We start from the raw sequence: 24,920 nt of genomic DNA, 5'->3' as shown, positions 1-24,920 counted from the left end.
AGATCTGGTCTCCTTCATCAAGGAAAATGATTATCGCAAAAAAACACACATACAGCTCGGCAGCTGCTGTTACACAATATAATGGAACCGCATAGTAGTTTGTGAACATTGTAAATTTTTATATTTACTGCAATCAAGTATATCCTCAGCTTGCGGCTGTCAGTGTGCAGCATTGAAAACACAATTATGCCATATGTTCATATCCTCTTGAAAACAATGCCATTTACAAGTCAACACTAATTATTTTTATAGTAGTATACATATATACAGTCAGGTGCATAAATATTGGGACATTGACAGAGTTTTCATATTTTGGCCTCTATTCACCACCACAATGGCTTTGAAATGAAACAAACAAGATGAGCTTTAACTGCAGACTTTCAGATTTAATTTGAGGGTAATTACATCCAAATCAGGTGAACGGTGTAGGAATTACAACGGTTTCTATATGTGCCTCCCACTTTTTAAGGGGCCAAAAGTAATGGGACAAACTAAACAATCCTAAATCTAACTTTCACTTTTTAATACTTTGCTGCAAATCCTTTGCAGGCAATTACAGCCTGAAGTCTGGAACGCATAGAGATCACCAGATGCTGGGTTTCATCCCTGGTGATGCTCTGTCAGGCCTCTACTGCAAATGTCTTCAGTTCCTGCTTGTTTTGGGGGCATTTTCCCTTCAGTTTTGTCTTCATCAAGTGAAATGCATGCTCAATCGGATTCAGGTCAGGGGATTGACTTGGCCATTGCATAACATTCCACTTTTTAGCCTTAAATAACTCTGGTTGCTTTTGCAGTATGCTTCGGGTCATTGTCCATCTGCACTGTGAAGCGCCGTCCAATGAGTTCTGAAGCATTTGACTGAATATGAGCATATAATATTGCCCGAAACACTTCAGAATTCATTCTGCTGCTTTTGTCAGCAGTCACATCATCAATAAATACAAGGGAACCAGTTCCAATGGCAGCCATACACGCCAACGCCATGACACTACCACCACCACGCTTCACTGATGAGGTGGTATGTTTTGGATCATGAGCAGTTCCTTTCCTTCTCCATACTCTTCTCTTCCCATCGCTCTAGTACAAGTTGATCTTTGTCTCATCTGTCCATACGATGTTGTTCCAGAACTGGAATGGCTTTTTTAGATGTTGTTTGGCAAACTCTAATCTGGTCTTCCTGTTTTTGAGGCTCACCAATGGTTTACATCTTATGGTGAACCCTCTATATTCACTCTTGTGAAGTCTTCTCTTGATTGTTGACTTTGACACATATACACCTACCTCCTGGAGAGTGTTCTTGATTTGGCCAACTGTTTGGCCACCAGGGAAATAATTCTTCTGTCATCCACCACAGTTGTTTTCCGTGGTCTTCCGGGTCTTTTGGTGTTGCTGAGCTCTCCGGTGCATTCTTTCTTTTTAAGAATGTTCCAAACAGTTGATTTGGCCACACCTAATGTTTTTGCTATCTCTCTGATGGGTTTGTTTAGATTTTTCAGCCTAATGATGGCTTGCTTCACTGATAGTGACAGCTCTTTGGATCTCATATTGAGAGTTGACAGCAACTGATTCCAAATGCAAATGTCATACCTAGAATCAACTCCAGACCTTTTACCTGCTTAATTGATAATGAAATGACGAGGGAATAGCCCACACCTGTCCATGAAATAGCTTTTGAGTTGATGGTCCCATTACTTTTGGCCCCTTAAAAAGTGGGAGGCACATATAGAAACCGTTGTAATTCCTACACCGTTCACCTGATCTGGATGTAATTACCCTCAAATTAAATCTGAAAGTCTGCAGGTAAAGCACATCTTGTTTGTTTCATTTCAAAGCCATTGTGGTGGTGAATAGAGGCCAAAATATGAAAATTCTGTCAATGTCCCAATATTTATGCACCTGACTGTAAATTCCCCTTTTTTACTGGCATAGATTGTGTCAAGGCAAATCTCTCAGGGGTATCTCATAAGACTGACAACACTTTAAGCATAGCCTATGCTTCTGCTTTCAGTCGTCTGCAGGAGCATAGAACGGCTGATGATAGGGAACCACCCACCAGTGTTAATAGATAGTTGAACATAGACACTTCTGTTTTCTATATTGACGTTAGATGAGTTCTGTTATCGGATTGACATTACATAAAGCTCTGATGACTGTCAGGATGAGAGAGCGTATTATGAGAAAAAATAGAAAAGACATCTGATACTTTTCAGGACTTCCCAGCTCATGTAGCCCAGAGCTGACTGAAAGCTCCCAGTCCGGGTGGACTGAGTCAACTTATGACGTGCATTTCTTCATCATTGGCATAGGGGGACACAGGAACAACGCTGAGGTATAGGCTTGCAGTGGAGTCTGGGCACCAAACCGTTTTTTCAGGTTGCTCCTCCCCTATACCCCAGCCCCAGGCAGGCCAGCCTTAGTTTAGTGCCACAGGAGTGGCACCGTTTACTAGGGGCTGCTGAAGCAGCCTCATTCTTTTATTTCTTTTATTGTACTTTGTATTTGATTTACGAGTAGGCAGCACCGGGGTCCTACAGGATGCCTGCGCTGCCTCGCGACCTTGGCCTGGTCTTCCTCACAGCACACAGAAGAACCCAGCCGCAGCTGGACGCCGAGGGAACAGGTAAAGCGGCTCCCTGCTCGCTCACATTGGCGCTGCTCTCACTGCCGGTGCTTGAGATTACCGACTTTGCTGACAGCGGGTGGCTGGGTCGCTTGCAACCCTGCTAGATCAGCAGGGCACTCAGGCAGCAGGGAACACTACACAGTAGGCAGCCATTGCCTTGGTGCTCTATGTCAGCAGGGGGAGGTAGGCCTCCCCATTAGCTCTCCCCCCGGCCTATTGTTTGTTCCCTCATGGAGGCTTCTGGCCATTGGGTTATTTCTCTCTCCTCCTCCCTGTCACAGACGCCGAGTAGCCTTTGCAGAGCATTGCTGCATACAGTTAGTCTCCGGAGAGTTTGGCTTCTGTCTCCCTGTATACTTCCCTCTCAGGTCAGGTTTATACAGTTCAGCTCCATCCAGCCGCCTGGGGTTTGGATCGTTGAATACTATCTGCCTAAATGTTATGCATTGAATGTGACTGTGTGCTTGTTCTCATTTTCTAAGATCCTTAATTATTCCAGCTGTTTTTCTGTCTGATACCTTTGTGTATATTGTGTGAGGGGTTCATTAAATTCCCCCTCTGCTAAACCCCAATTATTGATTAATTTGTGCGGCCCCTACATTTATTGCACTGTTCCTTCGTGCACAACTGTTTATAACTTGGTGTGTGAGAATTGCCTTGGAATTCTGTAACCAGAATAAAGCGCAAAGGGAGGTGGAGGCTCCTTTGCTGCATACGTGTAGAACTTGTTCTGCTGGTCTTTCCCCACAGGACGTGGTCCAGGATGGTCTCTGTATCCGGTGCTGTACAGGCACGTGGGCGGCCTCTATCTGTCGCAGGTAATGTTGCAGTTAGTTCATTGTTTTACAGCCCCCGCACACATCCTCCCTACTGTGGGGGTGCAACCACTATTATGCAGTCTCCTCTGCAGCCACCTGTGCTGGAACGCCCATGGATGAGTGTCCAACTCATTCCAGCAGATGCTGGATAAGGACTGTACTTCCGAGCGCAGATCAGCCAAACCGAAAGTTCTGCACCCCCCAGGCGGGTTATGCTTCAGACTCTGAAGTTTCCTCAGCCCAGGAGGAGGATTTGTCTGGTGCTGGGGGAGACCTCCTCTGTTCAGGAATAATTCTTGCCTCGGGTGGATGTTGTAACCTTAGTTAGGGCGGTTAGATTGGTCACTTCGATTGAGGACAAAGAGCCGGTCCCTAGATCTAAGACTCCAGTTTTCAAGTGTACAAAACTGATTTAGGTAGAATTCCCTAAATCTGAACAGCTTGAACTGCTAGCATAGGCTTGGGCTGTTCCTTTTCAGGTCTCCAAGCACATTGTGACCTTTTATCCGCTCACTGCCGAGGAGCGTAATAAGTGGGAGTCCCGCCTAATATGGCTTTCCTTAAGGATCTGACGGATAGGGTGTTGGAAAATTTCCTTAAGGTTATTTATTCACATACTGGCGCTAGCACTTATCCGGCCCTTGCATCTGTTTGGGTGGCCTAGGGAATTTGCTCTTGTGCTGACTTCCCTGGAAGAAGGTCTTTCTTCTGTACCCAAAGGAACCAGTTATCATCTCTTGTGGCACATATAAAGCAGACCACTTCCTATTTGACAAAGCGGCCCTTGACACTGATATCTTAACCTCCGAAGTGTCCACTTCCTCTGTGTTGGCTAGGAGAACCCTCTGGCTTCGTTCTTGGTGCACTGACACAGACTCTAAGAATGCCCTTGAGGTTCTTCCTTACTCTGGCGACGTTCTCTTTGGTCCAAAATTGGACAAAATTGTAGCCACGATGATGGCTTCCAAAACAGCGTTTCTTCCTTTTTCAACAGCCCCTAGAATGGGAGTGTATACTTTTTTTGTTCCTTTCGCTCGCAAGGAAAAACCAAGGGACAGTCTGTTTTTTGTTTTTTGCTAGGCTCAAGAGGTCATCCTCCAAAGCCCAGAAGCAAACAGCCCTGGCCTACCGATGCCCAGCCAACAAGCCTGCAACTTGACCGGGCAGGCCTCTGTCTGGGAACCACAGTGTGGGAGGCCTGCTTCTGCTTTTCTCCGAGGCCTGGATGGCGACCACGACGGACGCCTGGGTATGCAGTGTAGTCTCACAGGGCTACGCACTGAACTTCTGGGAGCGTCCTCCGGCAATGTATTTTCCACAGGTTTTCCAGGGGATCCAGGAAAAGCAAAAGCACTGCGGGAGTCCATTCATTCTCTGCTAACCTCCAAGATAATTGTTCGAGTCCCCCTGGCTCACAGGGGCTCAGGCTTCTATGCCAACCTCTTCTTGGTTCAGAAGCTCAACTGTTCCTTATGACCAATCAACTTAAAGTCTTTCAACAAGTATTTATGGGTCCCCAGGTTCTGCATGGAGTCTCTGCGTTCCATCATTCTGGCGCAGGAACCAGGGATTTCATGGCCTCCTTGGACACCCAGGTTGCCCATTTACTTGTTCCTATCCGGCTTAATCACCAGCGCTTCCTCTGGTTTGTCATCCGGGAGGAACACTTCCAATTTCGTGCATTGACATTTTGTCTTTCCACGGCTCCTTGTGTTTTCACGAAAGTCATGGCAGCTCACTTATGGCGCAGAGGTGTCCGGATTCTCCCTTACCTGGGTGATCTTCTTAACCTGGCCCAGTCTCCAGATGTACTCGGGAAACACCTCCGTTTCTCAATAGATCTTCTTCAATCTCACAGATGGATCATCAATTGGAAGAAATCCTCCTTGATTCAAGGCCTGATTCACTACGAATCGCTATTATGCTTCTATGCATGCAACTGCGTTGGTAATATCAGCAGTGCTATGTAAGTTTTGTATTCGCATTGCGATCACAGCCTGACATAAGGACGGCCACTTCCCCTTACATCCGTATACTTAGACAACATAGCGAAACAATCGGTAACATCGGACCTATACGCACAGTTAAGGCAGGTCAGACCTCACTCAGGAATTGCTTACTTTTGTGCATGCTATGAAACCCGCAGCCTCAGATATTGCAGTGACTAATTTAATTCATGCACGCCCATGCAATGGCGTTGAAACGCACTCGCGTTCGCCCGACCACCCCCACCGTCACCACCAACAAACATCACTTCCCCTCATTCACTTTATCATGGGTCTGTGTGTAGCCTCTGCGATCGCAGTTCTGGATGCAGCGTCTGGCTCACGCACTGCGGTGCATGTGCAGTGTGAATTAATCGACCTATTACGTGTGTATAAGCAACCACGTTCCTTGCAGAAACGGGCCCACAGTCGCTCTCCTTTTCTGGTCTTTAACTCTGACCAGCCCATTCTTCAAACTCTGTTAGGCTACTTTCTGAAGGTAATTTCCAGATTTCACCTCAATCAGGAGATTGTGGTTCCGCTTCTCACTCACCGGATGTTTCTACGGAGGAGGCCTCCTTTTTAGATGTTGTGAGAGCCCTTTGGGTCTAAGTAGAGCGTACTAGGGATATCCGTAAGTCTTCCCTTTTCGTACTCTCTGGCTTTCATAAGCTGGGCTGGCCGACTACGAAGCAGACCTTGACCAAATGTCTCGGTTTAACCATCTGCCACACGTATGCCCTTCCTTCCCCGGCCGGAGGGATGGTAATCAAAAATTCACAATCTAAGCTGTGAATAGCGGCTTCTTATATATTCCTACCAGTGGCACCATATCGGTGTTGCACAGTAAGATAAGGTACCTCAACTGCCTTTTTATATGTAGAATCATTCGTGGTTGGCCACCCTGCAGTCCTGCCAGTTGATCTCTGCAGCTCTGAAGATTCTGTGTATATGCATCTGAAAAGATTAGGGGGAAACTGCTGATCAGATGAAACTCGTCAGTGAGTTCACCAGGTAGAACTGTCCTCCTTCCTTGGAAATAGGGGCTCTCTCCTTCTTCTTTTTTGTTCTGTCCTGATGGAGAATAACAGAACTGTCACTACAAACAAAGATGTTTTTCTACTTCAGGGTCCATAGGGGGTCCACAGGGTTGACCTTGGGGTATAGGTTGGGAACCCAATCCGGGCACCACGCAGTTAAAGCTTTTAGCTCCCAGGATGCACTTGGGTCCACTCTCCCTATAACCCCACCCCCAGCCAGAGGCACCTCAGTTTAAGTTGGTGCCCGGCCGGAATCGGGTCACCGTTTAGTGCAGTGGGGAGCTGTTTAGCAGCCCCTAAGCTTTATTTTTTCTGAAGGACAAACTTTTTCATTTTTCCTTTGGATTCTTCAGAGCGGCAGCGTCAGACTGTCCATAGGACGTCTAAGCTGCCGCTCCGTCACCCCGCTGGCGCTGAGACGCCAGTACAGATCTGGGGATCTCAGCGGGACCCCAGAGTCTGTACTAGCCGGACTCTGCGGGCGCCCAGGACTGCTGCCGGATCCACGGGGAGCAGGTAAGGCGCGGGTCACCGCTTGCGGTGATCCGCGCATTTGAAATGCAGTCCTGTGCCTCCGGTCTCTGGGGACAGACCGGAGGCGCCGGCAGTGGCGGCGGGCCCCCCATACCCCGTGTGTCCACTAGACCACCAGGGACTTAGTGTTCGGTGCAGGGAGCCGGCGTCCCGGGGGTTAATAGCTGGCCAGGGGAGACAGCCTTCCCTGTTACAGCGGCTCCTCCCCTCAGCTCAGCGCGCCTTTCAGTATCCATAGTCTGGCGTCGCTGAGCTGCTTCCTCCGCGGGCCACGCTTCTTCTGAGGTCTCCAGCGGCCATTTTCTCTGTGGTGCAGCAGAAATCTCTCAGGATGGCAGTTGGTCCAGTCCCCCTGCGTACCTCACCGTCAGGTCAGTGTACACAGCGCTGTAGCCTTCCCAGACACTGAATCTGGGCAGTTGAATGCAGTGTAATAGTGCAGTATATTATATGACATGTTTATGTATATATGTGTATATCTGCATTGTATGGGACTTATGCTAGTGCTGACTGTACTTTATTCTCTCACCTGTCAGTGTATATCTATCCCTTTCCTTATCTGCCCTAATACAACTGTACTTGGGGTGGTTCTGAGACCTCACATTTATATACTTGTTAATATTTGTGAGGTTTGTCACATACTGTTGCGTGCTGCACGTTGCCATATTTTGAGTGGAACTGTGTGTTGCATACGCTGAAAATGGGTCCCTGCAGCTAATTTTTAGTTTCAGTCAGGACCAGTATAGCGCTGCTTGATCACAAGGCTTGGTCAGATATGTCTGACCAGGAGATAGAGCGTTATACTGCACCCATTTTTACTATCCTGCAAGCCATGTGCTGCAGGTGTTAGTGCGGAGGATTTAACTCTTAAAGGGTTCTGTATGTGGCGTCATCGGGTGCCGGTCCCTTTCACGACCCCCTTGGGCGGTTTGTTTTCTCGGGATCCTCTTAATTGCGGATCGCCGGGCGGGCCCCATTGTTGTACCTCACTTGGGGTTACTTCACCATACTGCCCTTTTCATCTCAGGGTATCTCGCAGTTTCTTGCACTCTTCCCCTGTGACACAGACTACCGCTCCCTACAGGGGTTTTTCGAGTATATGAATTCCCCCTGGTGCCACAATAGTCTGTCATGCCCCTTGCAGGGATTACCACAACAGCCACCCTGGGTGGAAGTCGTTTTTCTATGAAACGCAAATTGGCGTGGTGGACGCCCTGTGCTTACTTCCCACTTGGCTCTACCGTGAACTGGATACTGTTTTGGGCTCTTTCCCTCTTACACGGGGGGGAAGCCTATCTCAAGTATTTTTATCCCTGTTTTAGGGCTGGTAGCAGGTCCACTCTGGTTAGAGTGAATGTTGACCTGCACCTGGATCATACACCCTCAGTATTACGTGCCTTCTGGGTCCCTGTTGCTGACTAGCGGGTGGATCGCAGGGCGGGACTCTGGCTGTTGCCAGATATGAGGTATTACAACAGTGTTTGGTCTCCTGTCCCAAATTCCCTGAGGGTCATCATGAGCCCCTCCTGGGGTGGATGGGCGTGTTACTCGTCGGATTACAGACGTTACTGCGCATCCCATTCCTGCGTGGTCGGATACTTCTGATCCCTAGGTGGTAACTCTGCCTGAAATCAGTATACTCGCTTTCAGGGGTTGTTACCCATCCTACCATGGCTATAGCATGGTTGGTTAATACTATTGCATACTGAGCTGATGCATTTGTAATGTTTTTCCCCTCCAACACGTCTGGGGTTCAAGTGTATTTGGTCGCTCACGTAATATATGCAGTTGTCATAGGTGGACATGCCTATATTGGATACCAGCTCCAAACTTTCAGAGTTCCGGCTGCGACGGTATCCTCCGTAATACCCTATGGCTGCGCTCTGGGAATGCAGAGGTGCAGATACCAACTATAGGGTATATCTGACCTTGACAGTGGCAGTACAAATTTCCCGCCGTCAGCTATGCTCACTACGGGGCCTCAGACTATTAAGTCTTTTTGTCCTCTGGGTCAGCCTAAAGGTCTGTTTCTTCATAGACTGTCGGCCTTTACAAGGGCCGACATATCCAGTTCCGAGCAGGCCTGGACTGCCAGCCGATCCTGCTTCTGAACCAACGGATATATCGTCAGCCTGACGAGACAGGCCTACCACTGGGAGATGGCGATTTCTCAGTTTGCCCGGTACTAGTGTCTAGTTGCCGCGGCTACGTGGGTAGGAGGGTACGCCCTCTCTTTGCTCAGTCGGCCTATTTCCATGTGATGGTACGCAGGCCCTTATTTGGAACAGGGCCTTACAAATCCAGAAAGCTATACAGTTGTTGCGGTAAGCGGAGCTAATTGGGCCATCCCCACTTTATCAGCGAGGGACTGGTTGTTCTGCTTTCTTTCTGGTGCGGTGGCTGAATGGTCCTCTTTGGCCTATTCTCTGTCTCAATTCCCCAAACCAGTTCCTAAAGCTACCTGGGTTCAGGAAGCAATCCCTATGCTCCATCATACTATGTTTGGAACCCGGGGACTTTATGGTATCACTGGATATACAGGACGCGTGCCTACGGGTACTTACAGAGACCTTACCTCAGCATGGACTGAGGTTTGCTGTATCACAGCACTTACGATTTTTCGGGCTCTGCCTGTTGGGACTGATCTCAGCCCCACAGGGGTTTACCAGCATTTTGGATTTTCTGACAGTTCTTCTGTTAAGTATATCCCAATGCTCCTGTACCTGGATGGCCTCCTGCTCTTAGCAGGATCACCGGGGTACTTTACAGCCGGGTCTGGTTGACTGTGGGTTCTTCAGGGTGCAGACGTTTAATCAAGGGGAAAAAAGTCCTCCCTGCATCCCTCTCTGGGTATTCTTCACCTAGGAGCCCTGCTGGATTCTCAAAATCTGAGAATTCTTCTGGCTTAAGACGGCATCTCCACTCTTCCATTAGGAGTACATGGATGTCTGCGCAGTCGCCATATGTCTTTACACTCTGGGATGCATGGTCCACTATTCAGTGTCTGCCTTTGGAAGGGTGGAATGGGCTCAGTTCCATTCCAGGCCTTTCCATAATTGGCTTATCTCCAGATGGAACGAGTTTTTTCTGTCGGATCACTGTTCAAACGATGATGCTCTCCCCGGAGGCAAGTCGGTCCCTTTTCGGGTGACTATGGCCATCTCGTCCAGGGTATTCTTTGCTAAGGACAGTGTCTGGTTCGCATCCATTTCAGTGCAATTGGATGTCTGTCGATTCCACCCTGTCAATTAACTTGTTGGAACTTTAGCCTGTCTTGGGCTTCACTCTGGCATAGCCCTTGTTTCCAGGTGAACCTGAAAAAGTTCAGTCCGACAGGGTCAGAACAGTGGCTTCCTTTTTAGCAATACTGTTCGTTGGGTGGCAATGTCAGGTATGTCATACATTCGGGCATTGTCTGAGGGTCTCCTCCCGACCATCTTGACAGTGTTCATTTCGGGTGCTCTCCATTGGGAAGCGGGAGTCCTCAGCCGTTACGACGTGCATCCCGGGGACTAGTCTCTTCCCCAAGGGAGGTTTCATCTCCTGGTGAGCAGGGGGGGGGGGCCCTCCTGAGGTGACACTCATGGCCTTCTGACTCTATCACACTATGGTGTTACAGTCCAACTCTGGGGATTCTGAAGCAACCTTCAGTGACTCTTTGTCGGTGAAGGGGTTATTCCAATTTGCGTACCTGTGTTCTCCAGTCTCCATTCTTCCTCGAGGGAAGTGTTTCAATAGAGACAGAGATGCTTTCCTGCTGGTGGCTCCTGATTGCCCCAGATGTCAGGGGTACTTGGTTTTTCGGAGTCTCTCCATCGATACTCCATTCCTGATGCTTCGCTACCCAGACCTGTTGTCTCAGGGTCCTGGGGTTTGCCTTGGACCTGGGTCGTTTGTCTTTGACTACGTCCCTATAGTGGTCTTACGGCTTCCATGGCTTTGTCATCGTTGGAATGATTGGAGCACATGGATCAGCTTTTGCTGGGACCTACCACAATCTGTGGCAGCCATAATTCTTATGGTATTATACCTATCAATACGATCCTCTGGTGTCCAGGATTTCCAGATATTCTGGCATTCCTTCCGGCTGGCTTGGGTTTCTCCCTCGGCCTGGCCTTCCTGACAGTGCAGATCTCTACACTGTCAGTATGATTAGGTTATGGAATTGCTCCGCTCTGATATCCAGTTCATCCTTTGGAGTGTTTTCTGGATTATGCCTCCATTTGTCCTCCCTAGGGTCTCCTTGGGAGTTAGGAGTGGTTCTTCGTTAACTCCGGGGAAAGTTAATGGAACCGCTGGTTGTAATAGCCATTACATGGTCTATTGCTTTGGCTTTCTCTCTTTCTATCAGGGAGTTTATATCAACCAGGTGAGTGTCGGAATTGGGAGCGTTCTCAGGTGGCTCCCTCTTCTGGAGGGCATCTTGTTAGGGTGTGAGTTGCTCTCACCCTGTGTTTCTTCTTAGTGATTTTCAGGTTCCATATTATTCTGGAACTTATGGTGCGGCCATTCAGTCCCCAGTCCTCTCGGCTGGTGTGGCCTCATTGACTGTGGTCCGGCCTCTGTGGATTTATGTGATCCATTCAAGTTCCTGACGGAAATCGGACTCCTTATTGGTGGTCTGAGATTTCTGGTTTTAACAGGAAAGGATGGCCGGCCTATGGCCATATGTTGGCTGGACGGCCTCGTATGTCTTCTTCAGGGGCCTACCCATGGGTAGGCCTTTCTGTTGTTGCTGCTTGTTTTTTTCTCGGGCCATGTAACCCTCGTGGGTGGCTCGCGGTGGCGCCTTGGCTGGTTTGCCTTGCTAGGTGGCCACCTGGTCTTCTGTCTACACCTTTTTAAGGTTCTAGGCATTGTTTTCCTTTGCCTCTCAGGATGCTTCCTTTTTGGCGGCGGATTCTCCTCTCAGCACAGGAGCGTCCCCTCCCTTGGTTGAACTGCTTTGGGACATCCCCAAGGTCAACCCTGTGGACCCCCTATGGACCCTGAAGTAGAAAACAAGAGATATGGTAAGAACTTACCTTTGTTATCTCTGTTTCTACGAAGTCCATAGGGTCCACAGGGCGCCCGCCCTGACGCACCTGGCTTCAAATGGGCTGTGTGACTGGTCACCGGTTTTCCGTCTCCCATTTCTGTGAGTATGGTTATCGAGTGTTCCAGTTTTCTCTCTTTTTTTTCTCCTCCTCCGGCCTTTGGCTACTTACAAACTGAGGTGCCTCTGGCTGGGGGTGGGGTTATAGGGAGAGTGGACCCAAGTGCATCCTGGGAGCTAAAAGCTTTAACTGCGTGGTGCCCGGATTGGGTTCCCAACCTATACCCCAAGGTCAACCCTGTGGACCCTATGGACTTCGTAGAAACAGAGATAACAAAGGTAAGTTCTTACCATATCTCTTGTTTTTACAAATTCCACATGAATCAAAAAATTGTCCCAGCTAAGCGCCAGGCTGATCTCCCAGGCTGATGTGGAAGTTTTTGAATCCTTAGATGTGGACACCACGCCTAAGACTTCTGTTGGATGGACGTTCTTTGTTCCTTATTATTTTCTACAATAGGGGCTGGCTAATCTTTAAGCAGACCATGGCCCACTCCCGTTATACGGCATGCATGTGTTAGGGCGGGTATTTTCCTTCCTGAAAATGTCTGGGACCATTCTGATTGGTAGAGGCTTCATGGGGGCGAGGAATGGGGTCTCAGGTCTTCTCTGCAAACAAATACTGTATACATATACTATAGATTTCACACTTTTGCCTCCAGTCTTGGGTGTATTTTATTTTTATTTATTATTTTTAACCAAAATTAAATCTAAATTTTTAGACCATATTTCTTGGCTGCATGAGTGTGTACGCTTACATAGGAACCATCGTATAGCAAGTTGTAATAAATTTTACTATTGAAATTTATTTTTATTGACCAAACGCAACCACGGACAGCCAGCCTGAATTATTATATATCCCTTGCACAGTGTGACATGTACAACCAGGAAAATAATCTCTGTACATCAACGCTTTTGACGTCCTGATTTTTTTTTTTTTTAAAGTGTGTGAGATGTGTACTAATTATCATCGTCTATTCCAGGGATTTTCCTCTGCACTTTGATGAGAACTCCTTATTTGCTGGGGATAAGAAGCAAGCTGACCGTTTAAAGGTAACCAGAACATTTTTTACATATTGACTCTCTTACTTTAAATCTATAATTGTAGCTGCCAACCACCGCCCCAGCTTACCGGTTTGTCCTGTAGGTGCCCCGAGGCTGCAGTTAGCACATATTTCTGCTAAAATAAGAGTTCTGTGCTGCTTCAGGTCTACACACTGGTCTGTTAGTGAATGGGACCTGTTTATACAAGATGTCCGTACACATGGTGCTATATCACCTTCAGATCGCTCTGACCACTTAAATTTTATTTTGTGTGTGTGTGACACACATGAGGAAGTGATAGCAAGGGTTCACTATTAGCATCCAGGTCAACTGTTGTGTTCACCACTCTAGTCAGCAGCGCAGTCCAAAATAGGGGAGCCACACCAACTGCCAGTGAGAATGCCAATGAGGATATAACCAGTGAGGATGGCAGTTGGTGAGGATATAACCAGTGAGGATGGCAGTTGGTGAGGATATAACCAGTGAGGATGGCAGTTGGTGAGGATATAACCAGTGAGGATGGCAGTTGGTGAGGATATAACCAGTGAGGATGGCAGTTGGTGAGGATATAACCAGTGAGGATGGCAGTTGGTGCGCAGTTCCCCTATTTGAATTTAGGACTGTGCTGCCACCCTACCTCTGGAGCCACCACTGCTAGCCAGTAGGTATTCCTGCTTCTGACAGTGGTGTTGTGTACTTAGGCAGTCCGCATTCATCGTGCCTGTGTGTTACGTGCCGGTATGAAACTTTTTTGACTGTTTTTTCCAGTAAATCATAATGGTTGATGCGTCTAAACAACAGCGCAGCAGGGAGTTATTGACTCTGTTTGCAATGGATGTATAATAAAATAGTTTTTAATCTAACACAGTAAGACAAGATAAATACAATCACATGTTAAAATACATCTGTATATATTTTATATTAATCCATATTAATTCATATTAATACAGTCTCCGGTGTGCAAAGAGTGGATCCTGGATGGATTGCGGATATATTGTGCACATCAACAGCTCGTCAGCTGGGGAGATGTTTGTAGTATAAAGTTCAAGATCTTTGTTTAGCAGCTATTGTCTTGGGTACAAAGTATCAGGTGGATAGCGTTTCTCCTACCTTGTTTTCAAAAACAGTTCCTCGGCTGTCCTAGATATATACTTACCACACTCCCGTGTGGCTGTAGTACTGTGTATGCCGCCCGATCTTCTGACTTCTCCTCCTGTCCTCCGCCAGCGGCTTGAGGTGTTCTGTCTTGCTTGGCGGGTGTTGCCGGCGGTGAGCGTGCACGCTGATCCTCGCCGGAAAGCTGAAGACGGGAGTCCGTGAAGCAGGTTGAGAGGGGGGGGGCGTGGCCAACGCGTTTCACCCGCTTGTGCGGGCTTCGTCAGGGCTATGTGAATGGTTAGTAGTGGGGAGGCTTTTTATACAGGTGGATAGATGGCTCCTCCTTAGGTGCTAAAGTCTTTTTTGGGTAATTAGTCCTGTTGCCAAATCCCGATTGTTAGTGCGTTCATTTATATATAAAAATTGCTGACATGATTAACCTTGTTAAGTTTGGTTATTTTGATAAATAATCAAAATCTTTAATAGTATACAGACATGAAGAGGGTGCATAAATAGATATATATAAATATAAATGGACGTCTGTTTTTTCCAGTACATGAGACAATAAGTATGAATGTATTTTTTTAGTACGTCAATTACTTTAAAAGTTATAGGAAAAACTTTGGGGACAATAGCGAGTGACACACTCTGTACAAAAGTTGGGGTACAAAACGTTTTTGTGTGTTGCTTTCAGTGAAAAATTCACAATATCATAATTTGGTGATATGATAGGGACACTTCCTGTTCCTGCATCGAGTGTTATATTCACCCCTTGGGTTGGTTTGTTACAAAGTGTGATTTTATCAAAATTGGCAATTTTTTGGCTATTTTTTTACATTTTATTTATTTTTATTTGAAAGTCAAACCAGCCTGGTTTTTGACCTTTTGCCTGAATCCTGCTACCAAAAGCAAATCGCCAATTTTGGAATTTTTGCTGATCAATAACTTTTCCTGAAAATGTAAAACGTGCGGAAATTTCATTTTGGGTATTTTCAGAGCTGCATTGATTGCTGCCCCTCCCGTTACTGTATTTATGCTCCTGTAGAGAATGCCCAATGTTATTCTGTCTCTTTATGCAGGAGGACTTCAGGCATCACTTCAGAAACATCTCCCGGATAATGGACTGTGTCGGCTGCTTTAAGTGTCGGCTTTGGGGAAAGCTGCAGGTCAGTAGCGTGAATTACAGTACACTCTGCGTTATGGTGACCAATCCCAGAGTCCCAGCTATACCAGTCTTCTTACTGTACATCCTACAGATTCAGGGCTTGGGCACCATAACTCAGTCTTATTACTGTACATCCTACAGATTCAGGGCTTGGGCACCATAACTCAGTCTTATTACTGTACATCCTACAGACTCAGGGTTTGGGCACCATAACTCAGTCTTATTACTGTACATCCTACAGACTCAGGGTTTGGGCACCATAACTCAGTGTTATTACTGTACATCCTACAGACACAAGGCTTGGGCACCATAACTCAGTGTTATTACTGTACATCCTACAGACTCAGGGTTTGGGCACCATAACTCAGTCTTACTGTACATCCTACAGACTCAGGGATTGGGCACCATAACTCAGTCTTATTACTGTACATCCTACAGACGCAGGGATTGGGCACCATAACTCAGTGTTATTACTGTACATCCTACAGACTCAGGGATTGGGCACCATAACTCAGTCTTATTACTGTACATCCTACAGACGCAGGGATTGGGCACCATAACTCAGTGTTATTACTGTACATCCTACAGACTCAGGGTTTGGGCACCATAACTCAGTGTTATTACTGTACATCCTACAGACGCAGGGATTGGGCACAGCCCTGAAGATCCTCTTCTCTGAAAAACAAATCCAGAACATGCCCGAAAATGGCCCTTCCTATGGATTCCATCTAAAGCGTCAGGAAATTGTGGCCCTTCTCAATGCTTTTGGAAGGTTAGTAGATACTGATGCTGCTTGAAATCAACAGACATTCAGTTTGCATAGAAAATCTAGTTTCAAATGATCTATATATTACGTATGTATGACAATGCATGGTGCCAGCTGCATGCCAGTATGAATGCACTGTACGGAAGCAAAGTTGTTAGCGTTTGTCTTATACTATTGTCTATGGTAAAATGCAAAAGCCAAAAGCATGGGCTATGTATTCATTCTGTCACCAAAACATTTACGCTTGGAACCCACTGTCACACTACCAAAAGTGGATTGTGTAGTGTTGTGCCCAGGTGTCCCCCTTGCCCGGTCCATGCACTCTCTTGCTTTACATCTCCCTGCACTGGATTGTGTAGTGTTGTGCCCAGGTAACCCGCTTGCCCGCTCACACACTGTTGCCTTACATCTCCCTGCACTGGATTGTGTAGTGTTGTGCCCGGGTGTCCCTCTTGCCCGCTCACGCCGTCTTGCCTTACATCTCCCTGCACTGGATTGTGTAGTGTTGTGCCCAGTACCCCGCTTGCCCGCTCACGCCGTCTTGCCTTACATCTCTCCGCACTGGATTGTGTAGTGTTGTGCCCAGGTAACCCGCTTGCCCGCTCACACACTGTTGCCTTACATCTCCCTGCACTGGATTGTGTAGTGTTGTGCCCGGGTGTCCCTCTTGCCCGCTCACGCCCTCTTACCTTACATCTCCCTGCACTGGATTGTGTAGTGTTGTGCCCAGGTGACCCGCTTGCCAGCTCACGCCCTCTTGCCTTACATCTCTCCGCACTGGATTGTGTAGTATTGTGCCCAGGTGACCTGCTTGCCCGCTCATGCCCTCTTGCCTTACATCTCTCCGCACTGGATTGTGTAGTATTGTGCCCAGGTGTCCTGCTTGCCCGCTCACGAACTCTTGCCTTACATCTCTCCCTACAGAATTTCCACAAGTATTAAAGAATTGGAAAACTTTAAAAGTCTTCTACAGAACGTGGGCCGGAGAAGGAACGGAGAGCTATGAGGACAGAACTTTGCACTATGCAGGCCCATACCTTTTTGACAGCAAACCTTTGGTCAAAGTCTTGAGAATCTAGATTCTCACTGTGAAAACTGGTCCTTGCAGGACCTTCCTGTGTATATTGTAAAATAAAAGATGCTTAAGATTTTCTATTTACTGTGACTTGTAACTGCAGTTCTATGGAATATCCTCACCAAGTACTAACTGCCTCGTTTTATTTAGGAGAACTTTCTTTTTCTATCCTAAGTAAGAAAAGAAAAAAAAAAACAAGGTTTTTTTTAGTTTAAATCCACGCGCCTCTCTCATTTCTGTCCTGTGTCTGTATTACTCCTGTACCTTACCTTCTTCACCCAATGGTTCTATACAGTACCCGAGGGCTCCCTGCCCCCAATGCCAATGTAATATTAAATTGCTGACTGCTGGCACTCTCTATACCAGTGGTTCTCAAGCTCGGTCCTCAGGACCCTACACAGGTCACGTTTTCCAGGTCACCCAGCAGGTGCACAGATGTATTCATTACACCAGGGGTTTCCAACCACGGGCCTCAAGGCACACTAACAGTCCAGGTTTTAAGGATAGCCATACTTGAGCACAAGCAACTTAATTAGTACCTCAGTTATTTTCATTAGACCATCTGTGCTTTTAGCATGGATATCACCAAAACCAGGACTGTTATGGAGCATACACACGGTCAGATTTGTCAGATGAACGATTTTACCAAAGATTTGAACGATTTTTGACTGCAGTCAGACGATTCCATTCATTTTAATGCAAACACATCAGATGTCCGATATCGTTATCTGACCATCGGGAACGCACATCGTTCAAATCGTTCATCTGACAGATATGTCAGATTTTCCTTCAGATATGAGCGATTTAAAAAATCGTTATCGTTCAGATCTGAAGAAAAATCTGACCGTGTATGCTCCATTAGTGTGCCTTGAGGACCGAGGTTGGGAATCACACTGACCCATTTTAAAAGATCCACAGGTGGAGCTAATTATTTCAGTTATGATTCTGTGAGGAGACCTGGAAAACATGCACTGTTTGGGGTCCTGAGGACTGAGTTTGAGAACCTGTGCTATATACAAATGCTGAGTTAGTAAATGAGGCCGAATGATGATCGTCGAGACTTGAGATACAATTTTGATATTCTTTGTTAATAACCATCAGTTTGCTTAAGGTAAAGTACAGTTGCAGCCATAAAATTGGAATCCTAAGCAGTGGCCATTCTCTCTTCTTGTTAGAAAAAAAAACTATATATATATTCTTTTCACTGGAGTGTTTTTTAGGAGAGTTTGTTGGATGTTGTTACTACGGGTACTCTGGGCCAACTGTTTTTGGATTTTAAGGATAACCCTGTTCAAGTGCAGTTTTAATAAATGAGCGATTTGTTCTATTGACTGGTGAGATCTGCGTTGGTTCTCTCTTTCCTCTGCCTGTGTTGCTCACTGCTCCATTCCGGTACTGAACTGGAATCCAGAGCAGGAGCGTGATGAGGTTGCCCTCTGGTGGCTGACCATGATTCGGTGTTATTCTGAAGTTGCAATCACTCATGTAATGTGTAAGAACAAATGATTACATTGGTATCTGCATTCAACTTCAACATACAGTACAGGACATCCTCCTTTTTTTTTCTGAGAATGACGCACTTTGCTGCTGTGATGGAGTCTGTATCCTTCATTACTTGTAATTCCTTTATAATCTGTTTAACATAAGGAATGAGATTTGTAGTGTATTGCACAGGACCTGTCGTTCTCTACTAGTTGATACTGTCTTGCACTTTGTTACTGCTGAATAGTTACAGAACCTCCTGCCTGCGGTCCAGCCTAATGTAATGTAGAGCGAGGCCCAATGCTCTCTATCAGCTGGTGACATTTACCGCAGACTTTGAGTTGCACAAGTCCTATGGGTGACTCTGACCCGTATACATGCAGTTAAGTGGATGGCAATGGGGCATTGATCAGTAGGGTATGTGTGTGTGGTGTGGCATTGATGTCAGTACACCGAGATCTGGGGATGCCGACGGACTAAATGCCGACCGTCGGCATCCCGACTAGTGTCTAATGACAGGCGTCGGGATTTCAACGCCTGTCATTAGACCTACGCCTGCGCCCAACACCCGGCTTACCGATCAAAGGTAAGCCGGGCGAGGACAGCTGCAGGGGGGGGAGGGGGGAGAGTGAGAGGGTTAGGTTAGGGGCTCTCAGGGGGGACTTGGGATTAGGCACCTCCCGGGAGGCTAGGCTAGGGGAAGGGGGGGGGGGGGTTAGGCACCCCTGGTGGGAAGTTAGGGTTAGGCACCCCCCCAGGAGACTTAAGGTTATGCTGCGGGGAAGGGAGGGGGTAGGTTTAGGCACTTAGAGGGGGGTTAGGCACTTTGGGGGGGGGGGGGGATGATATGGCTAGGCACCCCTAAGTGCCTAACCCCCCTCTAAGTGCCTAAACCTACCCCCTCCCTTCCCCGCAACCTAACCCTAAATCTCTTGGGGGGGTGCCTAACCCTAACTTCCCCCTCCCAAGGGGGAGGGTTAAGGTTAGGGGGGTAGGTTAGGTTGGTAAATAGAAAATATACTCCTGTCGGGATCTTCACTGCCGGGCTCCCGCTGTCTGGATTTGAGCCGCTGGCCATGCATCCATCATTCTGATTCAGAGATCTGGTTGATTTCAGATTGAAATATTTTTTTTATTTTTTTTTCTACACCAGGGGTATTCATGTGGAACTACTCATCCCAGCATGCCCTGCCATCTTTTTTTTGCTATTAGTTCACTCTAATACAGTGACGGTGCATGCTGGGATGTGTGGTTCAACTTGCAGGCCTCCCGCTGCTGTGGAATACCCCTGCATTAAACCAAGAATAGAGCTGCTAGTGGTGACGGCTAATTACACAAGAGGCCGTGGCCGCTGCATAAAGGAATATACGGGCGGAGGTCTGCGTTTATATCCCAGCACACGATGCAGCCGCCTTGTATGCGGCTTTGTCCACCTTCCCCGGCAGGATGCAGATTTCATCAGTCTCCAGTGTTTGCACTAATCGTGTGTTGCAGCCGGTTCTCCCGAACTGGTTCCATTACTCCTCCCAGTTACAGGGCCAATGAATATACCCACAAATGGCCCCTGTGCATGGCTACAGACGGTATAATGGGCCTGATTCAGACCCACTCGTGAGCGGCTGTCCGCTCGCAAGTGGGTCGATGTTCTGCACTGAGCATGCGCACGACGGAGGGAGCTCCGTCGTGCGGATGCGCCAGGCGCGACGAGCGAAGGATTTTCCTTCGCTCGTAGTGTCTCTTCAAAGGGGGCGTGCTGTCGATGTTGACTGACAGCACGCCCCCTTTGGTGGGCGTGCCTCCCTGACGGGGGCGTTTCCACGGGAACTCCTCCCGTCAGAAGCCGGCCCACTGACATCACTAGTGATGTCAGTGGGAGTGATTTTGGCTCTGATAGAGCCAAAATCACTCTGGAGCTTGTGGTTGAAAAACTCAACCACAGGCTTTTGTACGCAGTTTCGATGGTCACGACCATCGCACTGCACGCTCGTATAGGCTGTGGGTGGTGACCCACAGCTATACGAGGGTCCAGGAGGACGCTCCATAGTTATGGAGGACGGCCCTCATTCAGAGCGTACGGCTCTGAATGAGGGCCAATGTGTGTAAGGCTTCAGGCTATGGAGAACAGTGTGCACTGCCCTATTTGCTGTAAAAGGCCGGCAAATATTGTGTTTTACTAGACATTAAGGTGATCTATCCCCAGACTGAGAGCGATTATGATGAGGTTTTTAAATCTTGTCCATTATACTTGTTGCACTTTAGCAAATTAAGTCTATAAAAATCAGTAATGTGATTGGCTGCTGCAGTGACATCATCAGTTGCTATGAGGTATTGCCAGTTATTTACATGTGTGTGTTTGCATGTGCTATTATTTATATACATATATATCTCTCACCTGGGGTAGAATTATAGGCTGGCGCAGTCTGTTCTGTAACTAAACATGATCATTAATTACTGACCGTTCTCAGGTTCCTTACCACATGCTCTAACACTATCCCTGCTCTGTGTGTGACCATTCTGTTACCCTTTGTTCTGTCTCTAGACTGTAAGCTCAGTGGAGCAGAGCAGCCACCTGCATTTTATACCTGTCTGTTTATGTAATTTATTAAGCTCCCCAACTGCAGAAGTGTGGGATATGTTGGCACATTGAAATAAACGTCAAGTTGATAAGTTTGATTATTTATGTGATTATATGAAGGAAGAGACGTTTCATTGGAAAAGCTGTGCGGTCTCTTGTAAATTAAGTCTATAGTAAGATGCTGTGATTCCCTACCTGGCTATAAAGTGTTAGCAGTACCTATTGATGGTTAACCACTGATGGTAGATGGTTTTGCCATTGATGGCAGAGATCCAATGGTTCTCCGCCATCGATGGTGCAGAGTTCCTACCTGGAATTGGGGCACAAAATCTAGCTCCCTCCCTGACCTGCAGATCCCTGTCCCCATCTCTGATTGGCCTGCTGCCCAATGCATAGTAGAGAAGGGATGAGCATTGGTGGATGAAACATCGATGGTTAACCCACTAATGGCCAGGATGCAGTCGAAATGCCGACCGCCGACTTCCCGACTGTCAAATCCCGGCATGGTGCTAATGACAGGCGTCGATGCCCGTCATTAGACCTACACCGGGAGCCCGATATACCGAACTAAGCGAAACCGGACGCGGACAGCTGCGGAAAGGGGGGTGTTAGGGTTAGCCCCCCTCCCCGGGAGGGTTAGGCTATGGAAAGGGAGGGAGGGAGTTAGGCACCCCTGGGAGGGGAGGCTAGGGTTAGGCACCCCTAAGGGCAGGTTAGAGGGAGGGGGCTAGCGTTAGCATTACTTACCTAAATCCACTGTTGGGATCTTCACCCCTGCTGGGCTTCCAGGGTCGGGGTTTGAATCGCCAGCCATAATATATACTGATTCCTAATAGCCATCCCCAGAACTAACCTGTCTTGTAGAACCTACACAGCGCCATCTACAGGTGTTTTATGGTAAAACTGCTAAAGTTCCCCCCTCCAAAATGTCTTTATTGCAGCATGAAATACATGCGATTTAGTATTTTTAAGAATGTGACAAACGCAATATAGGGCAAGTTACTAATCACTGTAACTTTGAGGTGTAGTTCACTTGTTTAGTATGTTTTCAGATTCAAGGGGAGATGTATGAAACCGTGGAGAGAGAAAGACAATGTGGAATATATGCAAACCAATCAGCTTCTAGCTGTCATTTTTAAAGACTGTGCTATATAAATAACAGAAGCTGATTGGATACTTTGGGCAATATCTCTCTCTCGCGCGTTTGTTCGTTCGTTCCATTTCCCCCTCAGACAGAAGTGAGCTCACTCATCAAAGTCCAGAAGGGGCAGTACTCGGCCACTGATCATTATTACAATGGCTAACCTAATTGCTTACATCAGTGGTAAGCCTGTGGTGATCACCTTCTGCCAGGGTACATTAGAGATAAAGCAGCGAGCAGCAAGCATGGAGTTGCACAAGGGCAGGGTTATGATATGAGTGTTGTAACCAGACCTGCTCACCTAGCTTAATGAACACAGTATAACTGCAGTAGGGGCTTACTCTATGTACCCTCATGTCCTTAGTTCCAAGCATACAGAGAGACTATTCCATTTTCTATAGCATGCATCCTAATGTCACAGGGGTTAGTGATGTGGGTGTACAATGGATATCTGGCTCCTGGCCCATCTTCTGTAATTCACATACACACATCAGCGCTGGGCTTTATGGGGGAACCTTGCACATAGACCACAAGAGCGTGCTGACCACCACACATACAGCTGGTAACAGCATATGGATCAGACCAGTGCTCAGTACAATCTGCTCTTTATTGCCACTTGTAGCCATTCCCCAGGGTTGTTACCCAAGAGCTGATGCTTCATGCAGTTGGGACAATAGCTTGCTCTTTTACATTGTGTACTGTTCCCTGTAGTAGGTTATGCTCTGGCCTTTTTACAATCGGGTGAATTCACAGTAAGGTCTCGCTGCACGGGAGTATCCGTCCCCCTAGTCTCTCCAGTGGTCCCAGCACACGTAAATGCATTCAGTCTCTGTGGCCTAGTGTATCTTCCAGCAGCACTTCCCGTACTGATGCAGAGAAGTGGCCTCATCTGTGCAAGCTTTGTGTACACTACATGGACAAAAGTATGTGGACACTTCTCCTACTTTGTGTTTGGCCATTTCAACCACACTCAGGCCCTCATTCAGACCCGCTTGGAAGCGGGTTGATGGTGGGGCACTGCGCCTGTGCAAGCCCCGGAGCGAGAGAGAAATTCCCTCGCTCCGGGGCTTGCTACAAACAGGGCGGCTGTCGATGTTGAGCAACAGCTCGCCCCGTTTTGTAGGTGGAGAGGGGGGTTGGCTGGCCAAACGGAGATGTTCACGAAGGAATGCCTGCCGTTTGAGGGCGGCCCTACTGACATCACAAGTGATGTCAGTAGTGAGCTTCCGGCTCTATTAGAGCTGAAAGCTCACTGGGGCTTGCGGCAGACGAGACTCAACCACAAGGGTCTCGTCGCAAGCCGCGATGGTCAAGACCATTGCGACCATCACCTGGCCGCTCGCTAAAGCTGTGGGTGGTCACCCACAGCTTAGCAAGCGGCAAGGAGGCCGGCTTTAAAAAACAACAAAAAAAAAAAACGAATGCCCTCATTCATAGCGAGTGGCTCTAAATGAGGGCCCCAGTGCATACAACCACGTAGCCCCCATAGTCACACATCAGCAGTAGAAATGGGTAGTACTAATGAGCTCAGGCACCATCATAGGCTGCCACCTTTCCTACAGGTCCATTCATAAAGTTGGTCTGGATGGTGCTGAACTGTACATGGGATTATGTGAAAGTGACCAGGAACAACGGGATGTGGTCAGATTGCCGGCCGTTGGAATCCCGACAGTGGAAGCCTGAGCCGGGATTGAAGATGCGCCGAAATCCCGACGCCCATCTTTAGCCCCACGCCGAATTTCCAGCATCCTGAATGAAGGTAAGTGGGGACAGGTTAGGTTTAGGCACCACTAAGGGAGGGAGATGGATAGGGTACTTACCACCCCTGTAGGGATCTTCAGTTAGCAGGATGCCACTGTCTGTATTTGGACCGGCGGCTATTGTATACGGTTTTCGAAATAGCACAGCCGTGAAGCTGTAGCCACCCAAGTGCACAGAATGTGTAACAAATAATCTGTCCCTGTTGTCACCGCACTGCAGTGTTCTGAACCGCCTCTAGGAGCTACGTCACCATAAGAATTATTCATCCGATGGTCTGTGCTTCCATGACCAAGCAACTAGACACAAGGCTCACACCACCATGCCCAACGGCAGCTGAAGCTGTGCTAAGTGTGGCGCCATATTAATGCCCATGGCCTTGTAATGAGATCTTTAACAATCTGGGTATGATGCTCATGGGACCGCATACATTTGTCCCAGTGCTATGATATGATCCTTTAATGGACATTGACCTTCAAATGGGTCCTGTTTTTTTTTTAATATTGTAAGGCAACACTAAAGGATATCACAATTCTGGATTATAAACTTCCAGATACTGTTGCCCTTTGTAATCATCTCAGCTCAATGTACTAATATTTCATAAATAACTGCGTTTGACTCAGGAAAGGGGGTGATTGTTGGGCCACATCTAGCATGCGCTTCAGTGACCAAAGACACTTTGGGCTTAATTGGAGTCAGATGCATCCGTGTCTGCTGGCGG

General features: G+C 47.5%; 1 protein-coding gene across 1 annotated transcript in view; it reads left to right on the top strand.

Moving 5' to 3' along the window:
• Window positions 1-17,328, top strand: part of ERO1A (endoplasmic reticulum oxidoreductase 1 alpha) — a 48,187-nt gene extending 30,859 nt beyond the window's left edge. Inside the window, exons 13-16 of the mRNA XM_088444176.1 lie at window positions 13,079-13,148; window positions 15,317-15,403; window positions 16,041-16,174; window positions 17,093-17,328. Coding sequence (XP_088300302.1) covers window positions 13,079-13,148; window positions 15,317-15,403; window positions 16,041-16,174; window positions 17,093-17,174 — 373 coding nt within the window. The 3' untranslated portion in view covers window positions 17,175-17,328. The remainder of the gene's footprint in view (window positions 1-13,078; window positions 13,149-15,316; window positions 15,404-16,040; window positions 16,175-17,092) is intronic.
• Window positions 17,329-24,920: the final 7,592 nt, after the last annotated feature.

Source organism: Taudactylus pleione, unplaced genomic scaffold (assembly GCF_031769625.1).
Source record: "Taudactylus pleione unplaced genomic scaffold, aTauple2 ptg000350l, whole genome shotgun sequence".
NCBI classification, from domain to species: Eukaryota; Metazoa; Chordata; class Amphibia; order Anura; family Myobatrachidae; genus Taudactylus; species Taudactylus pleione.
The sequence above is the reverse complement of the archived record's forward strand: the minus strand, read 5'-3'. Positions and strand labels throughout refer to the sequence as shown.